Raw genomic sequence first — 17,401 nt, forward strand, 5'->3', positions numbered from 1 at the left:
CTAATCAACACCAAGCATTAGAAGCAACACCTATATAACAAACAATACTGTCAACTGTACTTCTGGTCACAGCCAGGCTGATGTAATTCATGGTTTGTGGTAATTATTTAATGAACATTTTAAAGAAATTAAACATTTAATTCCCCAGAGAACCTTTTACACAAAGGTACAGGATTAGTGTGCTTCTTCAGGAAAAGAGTTTGGACCAAAGTGCTTTACAACTTGACTTACAATTGCTAAAGTACTCCCTAATCCTCCTTATTAGGGGAGAGTGACAATGTGAGGACAGGAAAGAAATGTCTCTAAGCAGACTGCACATTAGTGGTGCAGTATACTACAGGCTACTTCTACACTCTCGCTCATTATATTTAGAAAACCTCCCACAGTCTCAGTCACCGCAGTAGATGGTGAAAGGATATTAAAAAAAAAAGGAAGATGGACCAGTATGACCATTTCAGCACCATGGACAGCACTAACTCTAGTTATTGCAACGTGCTGGGATTCTAACCTGCAGGGAAAACAAAATTGTGTAATCTGCAGTGGACATAGGAAATTGCAACAATTTTTACCAACTGTCTCTCAGGTGCAATTGCAAATTTGTCATTATGCTTTGCTAGGCTGTCAACATACCTGTACCTTAGGCTCCAGCTAAAACTGGAGAGAAATAGACACCGTAGTACATGTTAAGACTATATCCATATCAAAGTAAGTGCACCCCAGCATCATCCTAGTCCACAATGGGGGCCTGTCTGCAAATCTGCAGAGGCAAATCCACATCATAATCCCTCCTCTAATCCATGAGGATTGGGTCCAGCACTACTCACTACACAGGATTCAACTGAGCGATTGGCTAAGTGTTCTTGTCAGTCATAACATAGCTGTCAATCCCTTATCCACTGTGGAGACAATGAAGTTAGCGTCATGAACCTTCAGTGGTACCCATTTGTGTGTACTTCTGGTATATCAGTGGAGGAATGTGGCCAATAATTAGTAAATATTGTTATTCTATTAATTAGATATTATAATAAAATTACAAACAGGCTCTAAACAATTCTAAATTCTACTCAAGGTAGCTTGGTAAGCTACTATTATAAGCTTTGCCCTTTTGCATTATTCGCATTAAGATGGAGGTATCACAAGTCACTGGTCCATATTCATGGAGACGCGCCAAGTTTACGCCGCTGCACGCTCCCACGTCAAACCATAGCGGCAGAATGAGAAAGGACAGATGAAGGAAGAGCGGAATTCTGAAATAAAGTAGACAACGCCTCACTTCATTTCGGTCCACAAGCCGCTGCACTTACTTCTCAGTTTGCAGCCAGCTGTTGCTGCGAAGAGAAAAGTCGAATCACCGCCCAAACTGCAACGGCATAGATCGGTTGTTCCGGATGATAATTTACAGTCCTTTGGAAGGCTTTTCCTGGAGCTCAACATCCTGCCACCTCAATGGAAAAACTACCGAGCAGACCTAACCGTATTCCATGCGTGGCACGAGTAAAACTGTCGCTGTGCATGTGATTGGGCAGCCTCGACAGAGACGGAGCATAATTCTACTATGACCACCGCATGACGGATTAGTTTCTTGCTCGTATGCACACGGCTACATGAGTTCGGACTCGTACCTTACATAATAATTAATCTGCCGCTAAAACTAAAAGCACACAGTTTAATTTGTTGAAATAATGTTTTCATGTTGGAATTATTTATTTTTTAATAATTCCACAAAGTCCAGGTGCGCACCCAAATGTTTGCCCGAGCTTACCGTACAGGTACCTCTCCATCACTGTAAAGTCCCATCAGTACCCTGTCCGACCTCGGCGCAGGCTCCATGATCTCAGCAGCTCAGCTCATGACCTGTACTGCCATCGGGTCCGCGTGGGCGCGCTCTCCCAGCTGGCGCGTGCGCGACGAAGAGCCGTGGTGGGGCAGCGCGAAGAGCCATGATTGGGTGGTTTCCTGTTTTTCATATACCTATGAATCATGAATTGGGAATGGTACTTGGAAGGTATTACGCAAAGCCAAAGCTCTGAAATTCCCTTTACTACACAGCAGCTGGAACTTAATATTGTTGGGTTTTTTAAACAAAAGAGCCCACACAGACAAAAGTGAGTTTGCTTGAAGTAGATGTAGAGACATAATTTAAGATCACACCATGTGATTGGGTAAAACCGGGCTATTCTGGAATACAAATGTGGTGACTTGTGACAGTGCAGTTAGGAGCTCTCTGAAGTGTATCGGGGAAGTGCAGCTGTTCGGCACGATCCTATTTTGCATTCAACAGACCATAAACCAGAAATTACAGTGAGTAACTATAACTGTATTTGGTCCTGGTTCGGTCTCAGAAAAGAGATCCCGCCAAGCTAGAGTACAGAGACGATGAAAACATGACATGATTTTGTTTTCTCATTAAACAAACAGAAAAAATAGATCATTTAAGTAGGTGATAATGAAGTCCTTAGTGATCTGTAACCTGCAACAAGTGCTGGTTTCATTTCCTCCCTTAACTTAACGGAAGAGAAGTAAAATTCTGTAGACGGCGGAGTGCTCAGTGTTGCTGGTATTTATGAAATCAAGCCATTCAAGGGAAATCAAGTCAAGCTCTCTTATATCGTTGCTTTAGTTAATGTTGCAACCCAAACGTGAATGTGCTCTGAAGACAAATATTATATTTGATAAGCAGTACACCAAAGTGTGTGCATTCACGCAAGCCTATAGCAGATATGCCATGGGAAGTAATGAATGACTTTAAGCGTGTGGAGCAAAGTACATATAATAAAATGGGTAAATTACAGGTTAAGATGCTAAATAAACGCAATCAAAAGTTCTTCCGTCTGACAAAATATAACGGAAAGGAAAGCTGATATTATTTTCTGCAAATACAAATACAGGTGTTGTAAACCACTGGATTCGGCAAAGGAAAATAAAACAAATCAAGAAAATTTAAGCTAATACATCCAAATGATCATAATAACAATAACAACAAATGACGTCCCAGAGAAACCAACAGAGGAATAAGAACAATATGTATAACATATATATGGAAGAGTTAATAAAATTATAACACCAACCAAATGTATGTGACAGCATGTTAATGGAAGGTCAAGTTTGTTAATATTTAGCGATATGAAGGAGGAAGATCTTTGAAATCATGATTGTCTCTGCTAGCATGTAAAAGTAGGTTATATAAAACTTTCACTCATGTTGTTGTCATAAAATTTGAGGTTATCTGATGACAACGCCATTCTCATTTGATTCCAGAAAAGGGGTTGAGCACATGGGTGATGCGGCCATGACAACACAGACTTTCTGCACAATCGTTTTCTCAGCTGAAGGTACTTCAGTTTGGGAAAAATCTTATCCATCAGAACCAGCACAGCTACGTCCACCTTTTCGAGACAGAATTAGGGATAATTTTAGGATTGTGGGTTAAGTTACAGCCACAAAATTTGTGAAAATATACAGGCTGATTTTACGACTTTACCTTCTCATCCAGAAGCCTCTGTTGAACCATGAAGAAGGCCTGGCGGATCACACCATTCACATTTCCGTTAACACCTCTGGACAGCACAAAAATGGTTTTCACACTCCTGTATACTGCATTATGAAGATTCTCTATACATGACAGCCCAGGAATCCAGTCCCTTTCTTCTAAGCATAGACAAAACCTCCTGTGACCAGAGTTCTCCAGATTGACAGTTAACTCGTTGTAAACCCAGTCCCTCACAGCCTGGTTACTGGTGTCAAACACCACAAAGGCATCATATTGATAATGCGAATCGGTCCCAGCTATCTGGGAGTAGCCTTTGTGTCCAGCCCAGAGCACTTGCAGGCAATACCACATATCCCAGCCGTAGAGGTGCTTCAGTAAAGGAAGAACAGTAAACACCAGAGTCATAAATGAACAGGCAACAAAGGCTACACTACCATATATGTCCTGGCAAGAACGCTGGTCCATGGACAGTATGCTCTCACCCTGCTGAGACTCTGGGAATTCACACCGTACATCTGTGGTCAGATAAGGAATGTGTACCGGTGTAGTACTCAAGAAGTCAGCAAGCCAGGAGGTATTGCAGTCACATTTGAAGGGGTTGGCATGCAGGGTGAGATTCTCAAGGCGAGTGCCATTTTTAAAGAGGACAGGAAGATGCTCCCGGTTCAACTCTTTGATCTGATTGTGACTGAGATACAAATGTTTTAGGGACTTTGCGTTATTAAAGAAATCTTCAGGAATATAACTGAGCCGATTGTGACTGAGGTCCAGGAAGGTAAAATTGACTCCAAATATTACTGCATAATTTGGCAGTTTGTAAAGGAAGTTGTGATTCAGGTTCAGGTAATGTAAACTGGTAAGTGCAGAGATGTTTAGCCATGGGAAATAGTTTAGAGAATTGCTGCTGACGATGAGAGCCCTAAGGCTACTTGGGAGGTTACTCAGCACTTCAGATGAGAGCGATTTTAAATGGTTGTTGGAGATGTCCAGGTAGGTTAGATTTGTCAGGTTCTGGAAGAAATGAGTGTACTTGTTGTTGTCAGAGTCCCACATGATGTTCAGGTGATTTCCAGAGAAGTCAAAGTACTTCAAAGAATTGCAGATCAGCCTTTGGTTGATTCGCATCCCAATAGCATTGTTTGCCAGACTTAGAGCTTCCAATTGATTCAAATTTTCAAGGAACTCAAAACGATGGCCCATGCCCCTCATATTGAAATGAAAGTCATTGTTACTGATATCTAATATCTTCAGAGATGAATTAAGTTCCCTGAAAGCATCGTTATAATAAAGATCAAGCCTATTGTAAGACAAATTAAGAAACTCTAAATGTGTCATACCTTCAAACACCCCACCCCTCAGTGCCTGGTTCATGTAATTGAAGGAAAGGTCTAAACAAACGGCATTCTCCATGCCTGAAACCACATGTTTGTTAAGGTACACGATATCATTCTGAGACAGGTCAAATGTCAGCTTATTTTTGCAATGAAAATTTCTCAAGTCCCACAGTGATGTAATTACTGGAAATCTTTTGTCCAGAACATCTGCTCGGTGCTGGAAGCCCAATAGTGTTGGGATATTTGTCACACTGTCTTCTAACATTTCCAAAGCATTTAATGGGTCTGTTTCCCATACACTGTTTCTAGATGTGACGTCTCTATCCATTAGAGTGAGAGGTTGATTATGAAGAGAGCCTGCATACAGGTTTACATCCACAGTCCCAGGTCGTGAAATTGAGCTGCACTCAAGGAAATTAAGCATGTTCTGGGAGAGGTCAACAGAAGTTAGAGAGGGTAACTGTTTGACAAATGTCATATTAAAAGTGTTAATGAAATTCATTCTCAGCTCTATAACTCTTAGACTTTTTAACTTGGAGAGGACTTCAACGCTTTCACCAGAAAATTTTAGGAAAAAGTTGCCACTCAGAAGAAGATATTGCAGATCAGACATGTTGTTAAAATATGGGGAAAGATTAAGTTCTGGAAAAGTCTTCAGTGGTTCATAGTTATAGATAAGGCTCAGCCACTTGACCCCTGTTAGCTCTTTAAAGAAGGTCCCATTTTGCATAGCATGTGCCAGGAGGTTGTCAGAGAGGTCCAATATTTTCAGTTTCTTCAATGGTCTGAAAAGGTCCTTTGGAAATGTTTTCAGAGAGTTTCCCCTCAAACTTAGGATGGTAATGGAGCTGTTTTCAGAATAAAAGGAGTTTGAATGTAGCTTTAGAGACTGATTATGTGGGCATGGAAAGCAGGGCCTTGCAGCATGGTCACAACGTTGGCAATTCCACTCCAAATTTAAGTCCTCCAGGGCAGTCATTTTGAAAAATGCTTTTTCTAAGACTTCTGTGATTGTATTCTCTCTTAAATCCAGACTCTCCAGTGAGAGTGGCAGTCCTTTAGGGATAGCTGTCAAATTATTATACCCTAATGTGAGGTTTTTCAGTTTGGGGAGCTCTTGGAAAACCTTTTCACTGATGTAAAAGGACTGGTTGCACGGGTTTGCATAAAAGCAGTTCTTGCTGAGGAAGAGCTTTTCGAGATGTGGAGTGTTTAGAGGGTAGATAATGTTGAAGATCTGGTTGTTCTCTAGATGAAGAACTTCCAGGCTCGCTGGTAACCATGGTATGTAGGCAAGACTGTTTCCTGACAAATCCAGATGTTTCAGTGTTAGTAGGGGCTTGAAAGCATACCTGGAGATTTTCACTCTGCAAGACCTGTCTTCCAGAGCTCTCGGACTGCCCGGCTGACAGTTGCCCGATAACTTTAGAGTATGCAGATTTGGGACACCTGTGAAAGCATGCGGCCATACTCGGTTTATCTTAGTCCGGCTTAAATCTATGTAAGCTACAGATGTAGCCTTAATGAAGGGGACGTGCTTGAGTGGTCTGTCACTGCAGTCAACTTTAGTTTCATTCAGATTGGTGTCACATGGTAAAAATTTTGTATTTATGGTCTTCACCAGTGGAAAAAGCTGGCTTAGGATGAGGATATTTTTTACCAGAGCCTGAAAAAAAGTCAACAAAATTAAATTCAGTTGCTTACAACAAGTTTGAGGATACCATATAATATACATAATAAAATATTAACACCACCTGCATCCTACAGTACAGTGCAAAAGTCTTGGACAACCCCTCATTTCTTTACATTTTGCTTCCAAGGACAATGAAATAACAGATTCATAACTGACAACTTAACAAAGAACCAATTTCATGGCAAAGAAAACGCGTATAAAATAGTATTTTTGCATCAACGAGGTGATTCTCTGAGAGCCATTAAGTAAAAAAAACTGACCTATCCCTGTGTGTCCTTAAAACATTTAAAGGAACTGGACAAAAGAAGAAGTGGTACAGTGTCTGAAAGTCATACCCTTTAGAAATATGGGGGTGTCAAGTAGCCATTCTTTAGTTAGGAAAGCAGGGAGAAAAGGCTGAGGTATGCCAGATCACACAAGAACTGGGCTGAAAATCACTGAAATGACAAGAAAGCTTGTCTAAGAGAGTTCAGAGTGAGAGAAAAAAGATTGACTCGTACAAGCGCGCTTTTAAAAAATAAGAGGTGGCTCAAGACTTACACACAGTACCGTAAATCTAATAGAGCCTTATCAGGTGGTTTACATGTACGTAAATGTTTACACTGCGAGTTCAGACTTCCTAAAATGAAATATGACTTTCAAACAGAATATAATGAAAAGTCACTTACCACAGCGCGTGAAGTATGCATCGTGCTCGTAAGAGCACAGGTTATAAGAGGATGACTGTGCTCACACAAGAAGCAGTTTTCATTATGCAGAAGTGAAAGCAGGTGGTCAGGTATAAAGCAGTCTGATGCAAACCATGTTACCTCTTAAACTCACAAGGGAGATAAACCCCCCCCCCCAAAAAAAAAAAAACTTCACAAAAGAATATTTGTCCCATGACAATCACTTCTCAATTCAATAGCCACATTTTATCACTTCATAGGGGGTTTCCTATTGGTGGGGAAAAAAATTGAAAGACTTCCTCAAGTAGCTAGAACTTCTGTTAAAAAAAAGAAATGACATTCGATTTCAGTACTAGTTTCAGGAATGCTCTCAATCAGTAACATGTAAAAATTCAAACACCACAGTGAGTTCACAATTACTTTATTAGGTGAATGAAATCAAAACGGCACGATTTAAAAAGACTGAATATGAAATAAGTTGCCTAAAGTGATTTGACTTTAACAAAAGCAACACGATGTAAAGCCCTTGACTTTACGGATTGTAAAGATTACATAAAGTAATAACAATCAATAAAATGTTTGTCAATCAAAAGTGTTTTGTTAAAACTTACTGGACATCCAGTGGAAACCACCACACCCACAGAAAGATTACAAGTAAAGCAGAGTTTAGACAAAGTGCCTTCTGGTGGGAGAGCACTTTTAATGCTTTGGCTTAAGTTTGAACTTCACACTGTCCTTGAAACAGGAACGTAACATCCCTTACACAAAGTGTCATTCTATCCTTTCATGGCAGCAACAGCAACGTAATCACTATACGGTGTTTTTATCTGAAATGTATCATCACAGACTCAGGTGTTGAATTATCCACAGAGCGATATTCATAAAGCCATCTGATTCAGCATCCACCTTGGAAAGAGAGTGGTTGTTCCCTGGGTACCACAGTAACCTAAGCAACACAAACCAGAGCATTACTGAATGAACAACAGACAAAAATAAGACTCCAGTTATCCTGTCTATATCAGGCATAAGCAATAAAACACGTTACTCAGGACGCCGCTTACCGAACTGGAACCTGCTTTGCTTTGAGTGCTTTGTAATATTCGACTCCTTGCTTGTTAGGTACACGCTTGTCATCTTCTCCTATGGTCAGCAGTACCGGCGTCTTTACCTAGATCAGAAAACACCTTTCATGCTTCATTGTCCAACAACACTTACAAAGACATATCCACAAACCCAAGAGATTTTCAAGGTTATACCTGTGCAACATGCCTAATAGGGGACTTATTCAGCATCTGCTCCCAAACAGCAGGGTCAGGCAGACAGTCTGTACTGTAGTTATAGCCAGCCTCAACCATGCACCTGCAGAAAAAAAAGGAACACAAATTGACTGCTTGACTGCGCCATTTTCTGTTCCTCTTGTATTTGTGTACATTTTGAACACTTCCCTCCGAGCTGATATCATTACAAGCTATAAATTGTAACGATATTTTGTTAATGTTCATTTTTAATCTTGGCATGATGTGAAAAATGTCCGATCTGGAAGTTCAAAAGTACTTCCTCTGTTGTGTTAGAGTAGTGTAATGTAAGCTGTTGGCATTTTCATGTGACACTAATATGAGAGATCTTTGAAAACATACTGATCCCCCTTTTTTTTCTTGCTCCATGTTTGCAATATGTTAAAGGATATTAGATTTGCTATAAGTGCACTTTTATTTAATTGGATTTACAATTACAGGATCAGTCCCCAGTAATTTTTCAATGTCTTTGGCTTTATTGCCCATTCTTACTTCCAGCTGTGGTAACTGAATAGAAGGAGTGTCGCTGCTAAAATGCGTATGAGTTCCCTAAAAATATGCATAAACAAATGTGGGCAAAAGTGTGAGAATATGCATGACAAGACCTACCAGTCTGGTATGTCTGTGCTGCCAATCATGGAGGCCAAGTTGATAACAGGGTTGCGAGCCACACAAGCCTTGTAGAATTCTGGGTACTGTCCGATCAGATGACAGGCCAGGAAACCCCCGTGAGAGCCTCCACAAACTGCCACTTTCTGCACGTCGAGGTCGTTACTTTTCAGCACACTTTCAACTGCAAACTGGTGGCGACAAAAGCAGAGAACAAATGTAAAACATTTCAAAGACACATGGACCAAGCAAAAATAAAAGTAGGAGGAGAGAAGAAGGCAAAAGGAGGGAAAACTGAACTGGTGTTATGAGCTTTAAACAGAATGTATCGCAAACACTAAATATCGAAACCAATTAACTCAGTCATGTAAACAAAGCTATCACCATGCAGCAAACAACTGGATGCATGTACAGATATTCAAAACCATGACATGAAAAATATTGTGAGAGTTATGGACACTTACTTGAACATCTTTGACATCCTGGCTGCCAACATTGCCCAGCAGTGAGAGGATATTGTCCTGGCCGTATCCAATGGAGCCACGATAGTTCACTGAAAGTATAAAGCACACTAGGGGTATTGGGATATCCATGTACTGACAATAACTGTGATATGTAAATAATGTAACATGGTAAAGTGACATGGTTATTTTTTTAATCTTGCAATAATAAAACCATTAGTGCTGGATATTTTTGTTTGTAGCAAGTGGAAGTACTACAGAAATGACTGGACACAAAATCCAGATTACAGACTTTTCTAATATAGAAAAAACTATATTGCCAACCAAAGAGGCCTTCCATCTATAAATATATCACCAGAACTAAGTTTAATATAAACATATGAAATCACTTTTGGTTTATCAAATTCTCTAAAATAAGAGGCAACTGCTTAGACTTGTGTTAAGTACATTAATGCATATGTTTTGCCTTATATACATGGTGACCAATTATGGCTACATGTGTAGTCACCCCACAAGTGCCCATTTTGAGCCAGGAAAAACCCTGAATTTGCTGTTCCAAGCCCCAGTCCAAATATTAAAGAGAAAGAGAATCATTCATGTTTTCATAGTCTAAATTAAAGTAATTTAGGGACGACTGTTCTCTTAGCAGGTCTAGTTACTTCACATTCTTATAAGAACTTACCCAGTAATACAGCAAAGCCCATTTTGCACAGCACAGCAACGGAAAGACCCCACTCAGCCACTATCACTGAGTGAGGGCCACCTAGTGAGATAAATATTGAGTTTGTGTTAAAATCTATTGCCTGAGTGTTTGAAACCATAGTTCAAGTGAGGCATGAAAGTAATATGCATGTAGAGTTACAGTATTTACAGTATTACTACTGCATGGACTACAAGCTGTGTTATAAAAGACTATTCTTGGGTATCAGAATAGCGCACTATCGTCATAGCAACCACAATCTTATCAGCAATAGCTCTCGACTGAAAGGAAACAAATCCCAAAACAGATTCAATCCTAAAAGTAAATCCAAAATGGATTAGTATCACAGGGTTATTACTTTCAAATGTAGCTGTATTTCATGTATGTTATTAATACAGAGCATTTACAATATTGATTCTGCTTTTCTGGTATATTTCTCTAAGTAAACATTGCACAACAACTGATAAATACTCCCATTTTTGTCTCTACTGAAAACAAATAATGGTTTAAAAATCAAAATTAAAGAAACAAACCATGAGGAATGACGATAAGAGGCAGCTTCACTCCATCCTTAACCTCCTTTGGTTTGATCAGCAGAGCATCAAAATCAAGGCCCGCTAGAATAGCAAGATTTAAGAGAAGTTTGTGAGCCTTTCTGACATAAAAAAGACAAAACAGTTTTTAGAGGTGTAAACCCAAATATTATAAATATTCAAGAAATATTTACCAACTTAAAGTAAGCATTCCCAAGCTAGTTTTATCCAGCATAGCAACATTGAAACTAATTGCACTGCTGGCATACTGATTACCAAAAAAAACGACTGAACTTTAAGAGTTTGGCTCATTAGATTAAAAAAACAAAAGGGACAAATTCTAGATTTTAAACGATCTCCAATGACTTCAGATTAGATGCTATTAACCATCTTACGATATTGACTGTTGTCTTGGTCTGGAGGAGGGGTGAAGGTCAAAATCTTCCAATCGATTTCTGGCAACGTCGGAGAGTCTTCCAGAGTGACCCAGACAACATCCTCCTCGGACTCCCTGCTTGGGAGGAAACCCACCATCTGTACAAAAGAAATGGCACTGATGTAAGTGACGCAGCCCCAGCTGTGTCACAAAAATTGCATGCATAGATATATATATATATATATATATATATATATATATATATATATATATAGCCCATAGCACAAGTCACCATCAAGTGCGGGATCAAGTGCGGGATCTACCAAGGAGATGCTCTGTCCCCACTGCTGTTCTGCATAGGCCTGAACCTCCTCAGTGAGATCATTAACAAGACTGGCTACGGATACCGACTACGAAACGGAGCAGTTGTCAGCCACCTCCTGTACATGGATGACATCAAGCTGTATGCCAAGAGTGAACGAGACATCGATTCACTGATCCACACTACCAGGCTATACAGCAATGACATTGGAATGTCGTTCGGACTGGAGAAGTGTAGCCGGATGGTATCAAAGAGAGGGAAGGTAGTCAGAACTGAGGGGATTGAACTACCAGAAGGCAACATTGCAGACATAGAGGACAGTTACAAGTACCTGGGGATCCCGCAGGCAAATGGGAACCATGAAGAGGCCGCTAGAAAGGCTGCAACCACCAAGTACCTGCAGAGGGTCAGGCAAGTCCTGAGGAGTCAGCTGAATGGTAAGAACAAGATCCGGGCCATCAACACCTACGCCCTGCCCGTGATCAGGTACCCTGCTGGGGTAATAGGCTGGCCAAAGGAGGAGATAGAAGCCACTGACATAAAGACAAGAAAGCTCCTTACCATGCATGGAGGGTTTCACCCCAAGTCCAGCACCCTGAGGCTGTACGCTAAGCGGAAGGAAGGGGGCCGGGGACTGGTGAGTGTCAGCACCACAGTCCAGGATGAGACAACGAACATCCAAGAATACATTGGGAAGATGGCCCCAACTGACCAAGTGCTCAGTGAATACCTCAGGCAGCAGAAACCCAAGAAAGAGGAGGGAAACGAGGAACCATCATGGAAGGACAGGCCCCTGCACGGTATGTACCACCGGCAGATAGAGGAGGTGGCTGATATCCAGAAATCCTACCAGTGGCTGGACAAAGCTGGACTGAAAGACAGCACAGAGGCACTAATCATGGCAGCACAAGAACAAGCTCTGAGCACAAGATCCATAGAGGCTGGGGTCTATCACACCAGGCAAGACCCCAGGTGCAGGCTGTGTAAAGATGCCCCAGAGACAATCCAGCACATAACAGCAGGGTGCAAGATGCTAGCAGGCAAGGCATACATGGAACGCCATAACCAAGTGGCCGGCATAGTGTACAGGAACATCTGTGCCGAGTATAACCTGGAAGTCCCGAGGTCAAAATGGGAGATGCCCCCAAGGGTGGTGGAGAATGACCGAGCTAAGATCCTGTGGGACTTCCAGATACAGACGGACAAAATGGTGGTGGCTAACCAACCGGACATAGTGGTGGTAGACAAACAGAAGAAGACGGCCGTAGTGATCGATGTAGCGGTTCCGAATGACAGCAATATCAGGAAGAAGGAACACGAGAAGCTGGAGAAATACCAAGGGCTCAGAGAAGAGCTCGAGAGGATGTGGAGGGTGAAGGTAACGGTGGTCCCCGTGGTAATCGGAGCACTAGGTGCGGTGACTCCCAAGCTAGGCGAGTGGCTCCAGCAGATCCCGGGAACAACATCGGAGATCTCTGTCCAGAAGAGCGCAGTCCTGGGAACAGCTAAGATACTGCGCAGGACCCTCAAGCTCCCAGGCCTCTGGTAGAGGACCCGAGCTTGAAGGATAAACCGCCCGCAGGGGCGTGCTGGGTGTTTTATATATATATATATATATATATATATATATATATATATATATATATATATATATATATATATATATATATATATATATATATATATATATATATATGTATATATATATATATGTGTGTGTGTGTGTGTGTGTGTGTGTGTGTGTGTGTGTGTGTGTGTGTGTGTGTGTGTTATAAAATGCTGATCCTACCAGATTTGGAGGGCTGTTGGGAGAAGAGCAGTTCACCACCATCAGATCTCTCTCTATGTTCAGCAGACACCAGTTACCAACCTCAGACTCTAAAGGCAAACAATGATCACCATTAGAAACAGCTTAAAACACACACTGAAGTGGTCCTAGAACAATATAGGTTATTATTAACTAACTAACCAAATACTTAAAAACCCTAAGTATATCTCGTGACTCACTTGCAGTCAGAGAGGTGATGCTCCCTGTGCTTATATCCACCATCAAGAGATCCTAAAAAGAGCAAAAACATATGACAATAACATTTTTTTTGCATACAAACGAAAAATTCTCATTATTTGCAAACTGTTAAATAACTGAAATATATATGAAAAAGGTGATATTAACCCTTAATGTGTATTTTTTCCCCTCACAATATCAAGAAATTTCCCAGACAGTAACTTTACCTTGAGGCTGCGCTGAGGGCAAGAAATAATAACACGCTGACTATCAGCTGACCAGCACTGAGGGGACAACTGACAACTGTAGATACCGGTAAAGCCATCTGCACAGCCAAACATTAATCATTTTTTAATATAAATATATGCAGTTTTATATACAGAAAAAAAATGGTGACCACTATGTATTCCCTACCCTCTCCAGGTCGCTTCACGACATCCACCACCACCGAGGTCTTCTTAGTATACCAGTCATACTAGTATTAAAAGAGAAAAGCAAGAGCTAAGCCAATGAACAGAAATTTAAGGAAAGCTAATTTCATAAGAAGGGAAAGTTAGCACATTTGGTTGAAAAAAGGCCAGATTCAGTTTTACCATACACAGCCTGTTGCACTGCATGTGTGGTCCATAGACAGAACACTCTAGGTAGACAATTCGACACTGGTCCGGGCTAAGCCTGGGAGAGCACACTGCGCTGGTGCCTGATGAAAGCTGCTCTGATGGGCACAACAAACACATACATATGTACATGAACAACCTTTTACAGCTGGGTCCATAACACAATAGATTAAACATAAGTGGAACTGCATTTCTACTTAACTGGATATGATAACTTCAACTTAACTTGTGTTCATAAAATAGGTCTGAATGATAGAAATAACACAAATCCACTCACCACATTTCCCACCAGTAAGATCCACGTAGAACAAAGATGACCTGACAGAGAAAAATGAAACATAAACGACTTACAGTATTAGCTTATGAGGGTATTTATGACTGATCAGCTGTGCAGTCTGACTTGATCGTTGTAAACTGTCATCACCTCCTGTTGGGGCAGTACTTGAGGCCAAGTCTGAAAGGCTCATGCCACCAGCCTACAAAAACCACACCTGTGTCACCTGGAGCCCAAAATGCCTGCAAATACAGAAACAGTGTGATACCAAGAGTAAAAGAGAGAAAGAACAAAATATTATGAGGATACTTGAAGAGTGTAAACATTAAAGAAAAGCATACACCAAATGGAAAAAAGAAAAAAAACTATTGCACTAACCTGCCCTGGTGAGATATCTTCAGGCACTCCTTCCAACACAGAAACATTGCTTCCCTCGATGTCCAAAACACAAAGCACAGGACAGCTCTTACTAACCAAAGTCTCTCCCCAGTCCTCATGGAAGACAAACTGCTCCCCCTGCAGGAAGAAGATGGGAAAATTTAAACTAACGAGGAAAAGAACTTAAGACCAGAATTAAACCTTTGAACTGTGAAAATATTTTCAGTTTCGGGAATATTAGCTCCATTCACTTTTACAGCCTCCTTTTTCTCAGTTCTCAAGGTCTCGTCCTCATCTCCAATAGAAGACAACTCTGGAGACTCAGTCTATAAGGAGAATATGGAACATAGAATGGTTAATACTTATTAACTACTAGTCATTTCTGTTGTTTCACATTCAATTATACAGTGAATTAACTCTCTAGAGAGGAGACAGTAAACACACTCCACTGCAACTGCATAACAATCAGTATTGTTATGGGATTTTGCTTTTGAATAGCAAGGAAAAAGACATATCTTTTAATAAGTTTACAATATTGTTTATGACTGAAAAGTAAGCTTTCTTTCAATGACATTCAACGACTTTTGAGAGTACTTTCATCTCTTTGGTGTGAGTGCAAATATGTCAAAGTCATTAGTTCATTTTTTTTATTTTTCCAGAATCCAACATATATTTCATGCTTTTTAATTTGTTTTAATACAAACAGACCTGGAAGAAAGATTCTGCTGTTGGTCTTTTTCTTTCTGCCACATATAAGAGGTGGGTCTCAGAGTGAGACCAAACCAAGCAGCCAAACTGGTCTAAGGATGAAAAATAACCCACACACAAAAGTTTAAATTTAAGATATTTAGGAAAAACAACAAGCACCAAAGATTTTACAACAAGATGACTTACCATCTTCATAAACTTTGCCATGCTTCTTTAAGGCTGTCAGATCTATGCTCTTCACCTTAATGTTTTTACTCCAGATCTGAAAGGCCACAAGCAGGTAAGTAGAAGAACGTTCAAGTTAAAGTCCAATTTTTTCTAATGTAAGCTAACACACAGTTTCCCATGGTGTTGCCATGGAAAATAAGAGACTAACACAGTAGGAGAAATAAAATGCTAAAGTGGAACAAAGACAAATAAAGAGCAGGTGTGAAACTCAGTGCTGACACTGAGCCAGACACACACCTCCAGAAACTGTTTATCTTTCCCTTGAACCGTGCATTCTCTGACAACTGCCTTCATTTCACCAGAAGGAGAATCCTTACTTAGCACCCTGACAGGAGACACAAATGAGAATATATTGTTGTATCTGCTCAGAAAGTATGACAGTATTTGTAGCCAAACAATAGATCAAATATGAAAGTGATACATACTCTCCTTTGATCTCAGTGCAGTTTCCCGAGGCTCCAGAGTAGACCACTGACTTGTCATCGTGAAATACAATGTACTGCCTGCAAAACTTAACAGTCTCATTCCTCTCCAGATCCCGCTGGTTCCATTCTGCAGAAGAAAATAACCACATAAAAATATAATTAACGTGCATCATTACATGCAAATCTGACCGTGTTACGTGCAGCACATTAGGTGTACCTGTGTAAATGTTGCTGTATTTGCCTCCATACTGAGAAGTGATTACGGGTCCCACATCTGCTCTGGTCAAAGATGGATAGAGGCTGAGCTCTTTATAGAGCTTGGCAATTTCCTTCGCACTGGTTACCACCTGACAGCACACAGCAGAAAAACTCACATTACGTCTCAGTGACAGAAGCTGTCCAACAGCTAACAATGCCCTGTTCATCTTGTTGCTACGAGGCTAACCATCAGGGTAAAGTTTGTAGGCTATCACTCACTATTTACCGCTAAAAAAAAGGAAACCAGATGTTAAACATATGTCAAAATAAAGCAACACCCATGCCTTCGACAAAGAAACCAATTAAAACAGTTTGTTTGCTTCGAGTAGCATTTGTCCGATTTAACAGTATCCACATGACCAGGAACTTCCTGCAGAAGAAAACAACTGAATCACTGTCCGACTGCTAGCTTGACTCGGAAGCTGGCTAACGTTAGTCAGTTATTACAAAAAAATCGTGACAGCGTAATTACCGCCCGCAACACATTTGCACCTATTTAGTAACAGATTTTTGAACACAAAATCCACACATGATCAACGTCAGCCGTCAGTTCCACTTAAATCATACCTGCGACTCCATAATAGCAACGGTGTGTGTCGCTAGTCTGTAAATATCAACCAGTTAGCGGCACAAAGAATGAAAGCGCCACTACAAAGCGAGCCATAAAGTACCCGTTACCGCTTCCTGCTGCCCCTTATCAAATAAAATACTTGATAAACAGTTTCTGAATGAATCAAAGCATCGTTATTAAGTTAATGAATACATATTAATTTTAAACGAATAAAAGCACTCTAAAATGTGTTGCCGACAACTTAGAACGCTGTTCACTAAACAGAGGTGTTAAGCATATACTTTTATTTTGTAAAACAATTGCTATTGTGATACTTAACAGGAAGCAGCACACAGCAAGTAAGGAACTTTTTAGATGCCCACTTGCACTGTTAAAACTACTTTTACACTACTTTACATAGTGTTAAATTAAATATCTTAACTATCTAATTGTATATTTATATGATAAGAGAGAAAC

General features: G+C 40.5%; 3 protein-coding genes across 7 annotated transcripts in view; all 3 read right to left on the reverse strand.

Moving 5' to 3' along the window:
* Positions 1 to 2,238, reverse strand: part of LOC113013675 (ERC protein 2-like) — a 159,461-nt gene extending 157,223 nt beyond the window's left edge. For all 4 annotated transcript variants that reach the window (XR_003270851.1, XM_026154769.1, XM_026154768.1 and 1 more), the window contains exon 1: positions 1,763 to 2,238. The gene's annotated coding sequence lies outside the window, so the exon portion shown is untranslated. The remainder of the gene's footprint in view (positions 1 to 1,762) is intronic.
* Positions 2,239 to 2,296: 58 nt separating this feature from the next.
* tlr9 (toll-like receptor 9) lies at positions 2,297 to 7,344 on the reverse strand. The gene is made up of 3 exons (XM_026154770.1): positions 7,186 to 7,344; positions 3,482 to 6,490; positions 2,297 to 3,386 (listed from the first exon to the last, which is right to left on the reverse strand). The coding sequence occupies exons 1-3, from the start codon at positions 7,204 to 7,206 to the stop codon at positions 3,180 to 3,182; spliced, it is 3,237 nt and encodes a 1,078-aa protein (XP_026010555.1). The 5' UTR covers positions 7,207 to 7,344; the 3' UTR covers positions 2,297 to 3,179.
* A 246-nt stretch (positions 7,345 to 7,590) lies between these two features.
* LOC113013677 (acylamino-acid-releasing enzyme-like) lies at positions 7,591 to 17,052 on the reverse strand. 2 transcript variants are annotated; one of them, XM_026154772.1, is made up of 23 exons: positions 16,942 to 17,052; positions 16,334 to 16,463; positions 16,117 to 16,243; positions 15,929 to 16,016; positions 15,650 to 15,725; positions 15,464 to 15,555; positions 15,007 to 15,081; positions 14,756 to 14,893; positions 14,528 to 14,619; positions 14,381 to 14,421; positions 14,080 to 14,201; positions 13,901 to 13,961; positions 13,714 to 13,811; positions 13,489 to 13,540; positions 13,271 to 13,359; positions 11,179 to 11,317; positions 10,784 to 10,867; positions 10,233 to 10,313; positions 9,554 to 9,642; positions 9,090 to 9,280; positions 8,442 to 8,544; positions 8,247 to 8,353; positions 7,591 to 8,131 (listed from the first exon to the last, which is right to left on the reverse strand). In XM_026154772.1, exons 1-23 carry the CDS (start codon positions 16,951 to 16,953, stop codon positions 8,026 to 8,028), a joined length of 2,193 nt encoding a protein of 730 aa, XP_026010557.1. In that variant the 5' UTR covers positions 16,954 to 17,052; the 3' UTR covers positions 7,591 to 8,025. The 2 variants fall into 2 exon arrangements, with proteins under 2 accessions (XP_026010557.1, XP_026010556.1); XM_026154771.1 differs by lacking the exon at positions 16,942 to 17,052 and having other exon boundaries at positions 16,334 to 16,788.
* Positions 17,053 to 17,401: the final 349 nt, after the last annotated feature.

The sequence above is a fragment of the Astatotilapia calliptera genome, chromosome 20, assembly GCF_900246225.1.
Source record: "Astatotilapia calliptera chromosome 20, fAstCal1.2, whole genome shotgun sequence".
In the NCBI taxonomy this organism is placed as follows: Eukaryota; Metazoa; Chordata; class Actinopteri; order Cichliformes; family Cichlidae; genus Astatotilapia; species Astatotilapia calliptera.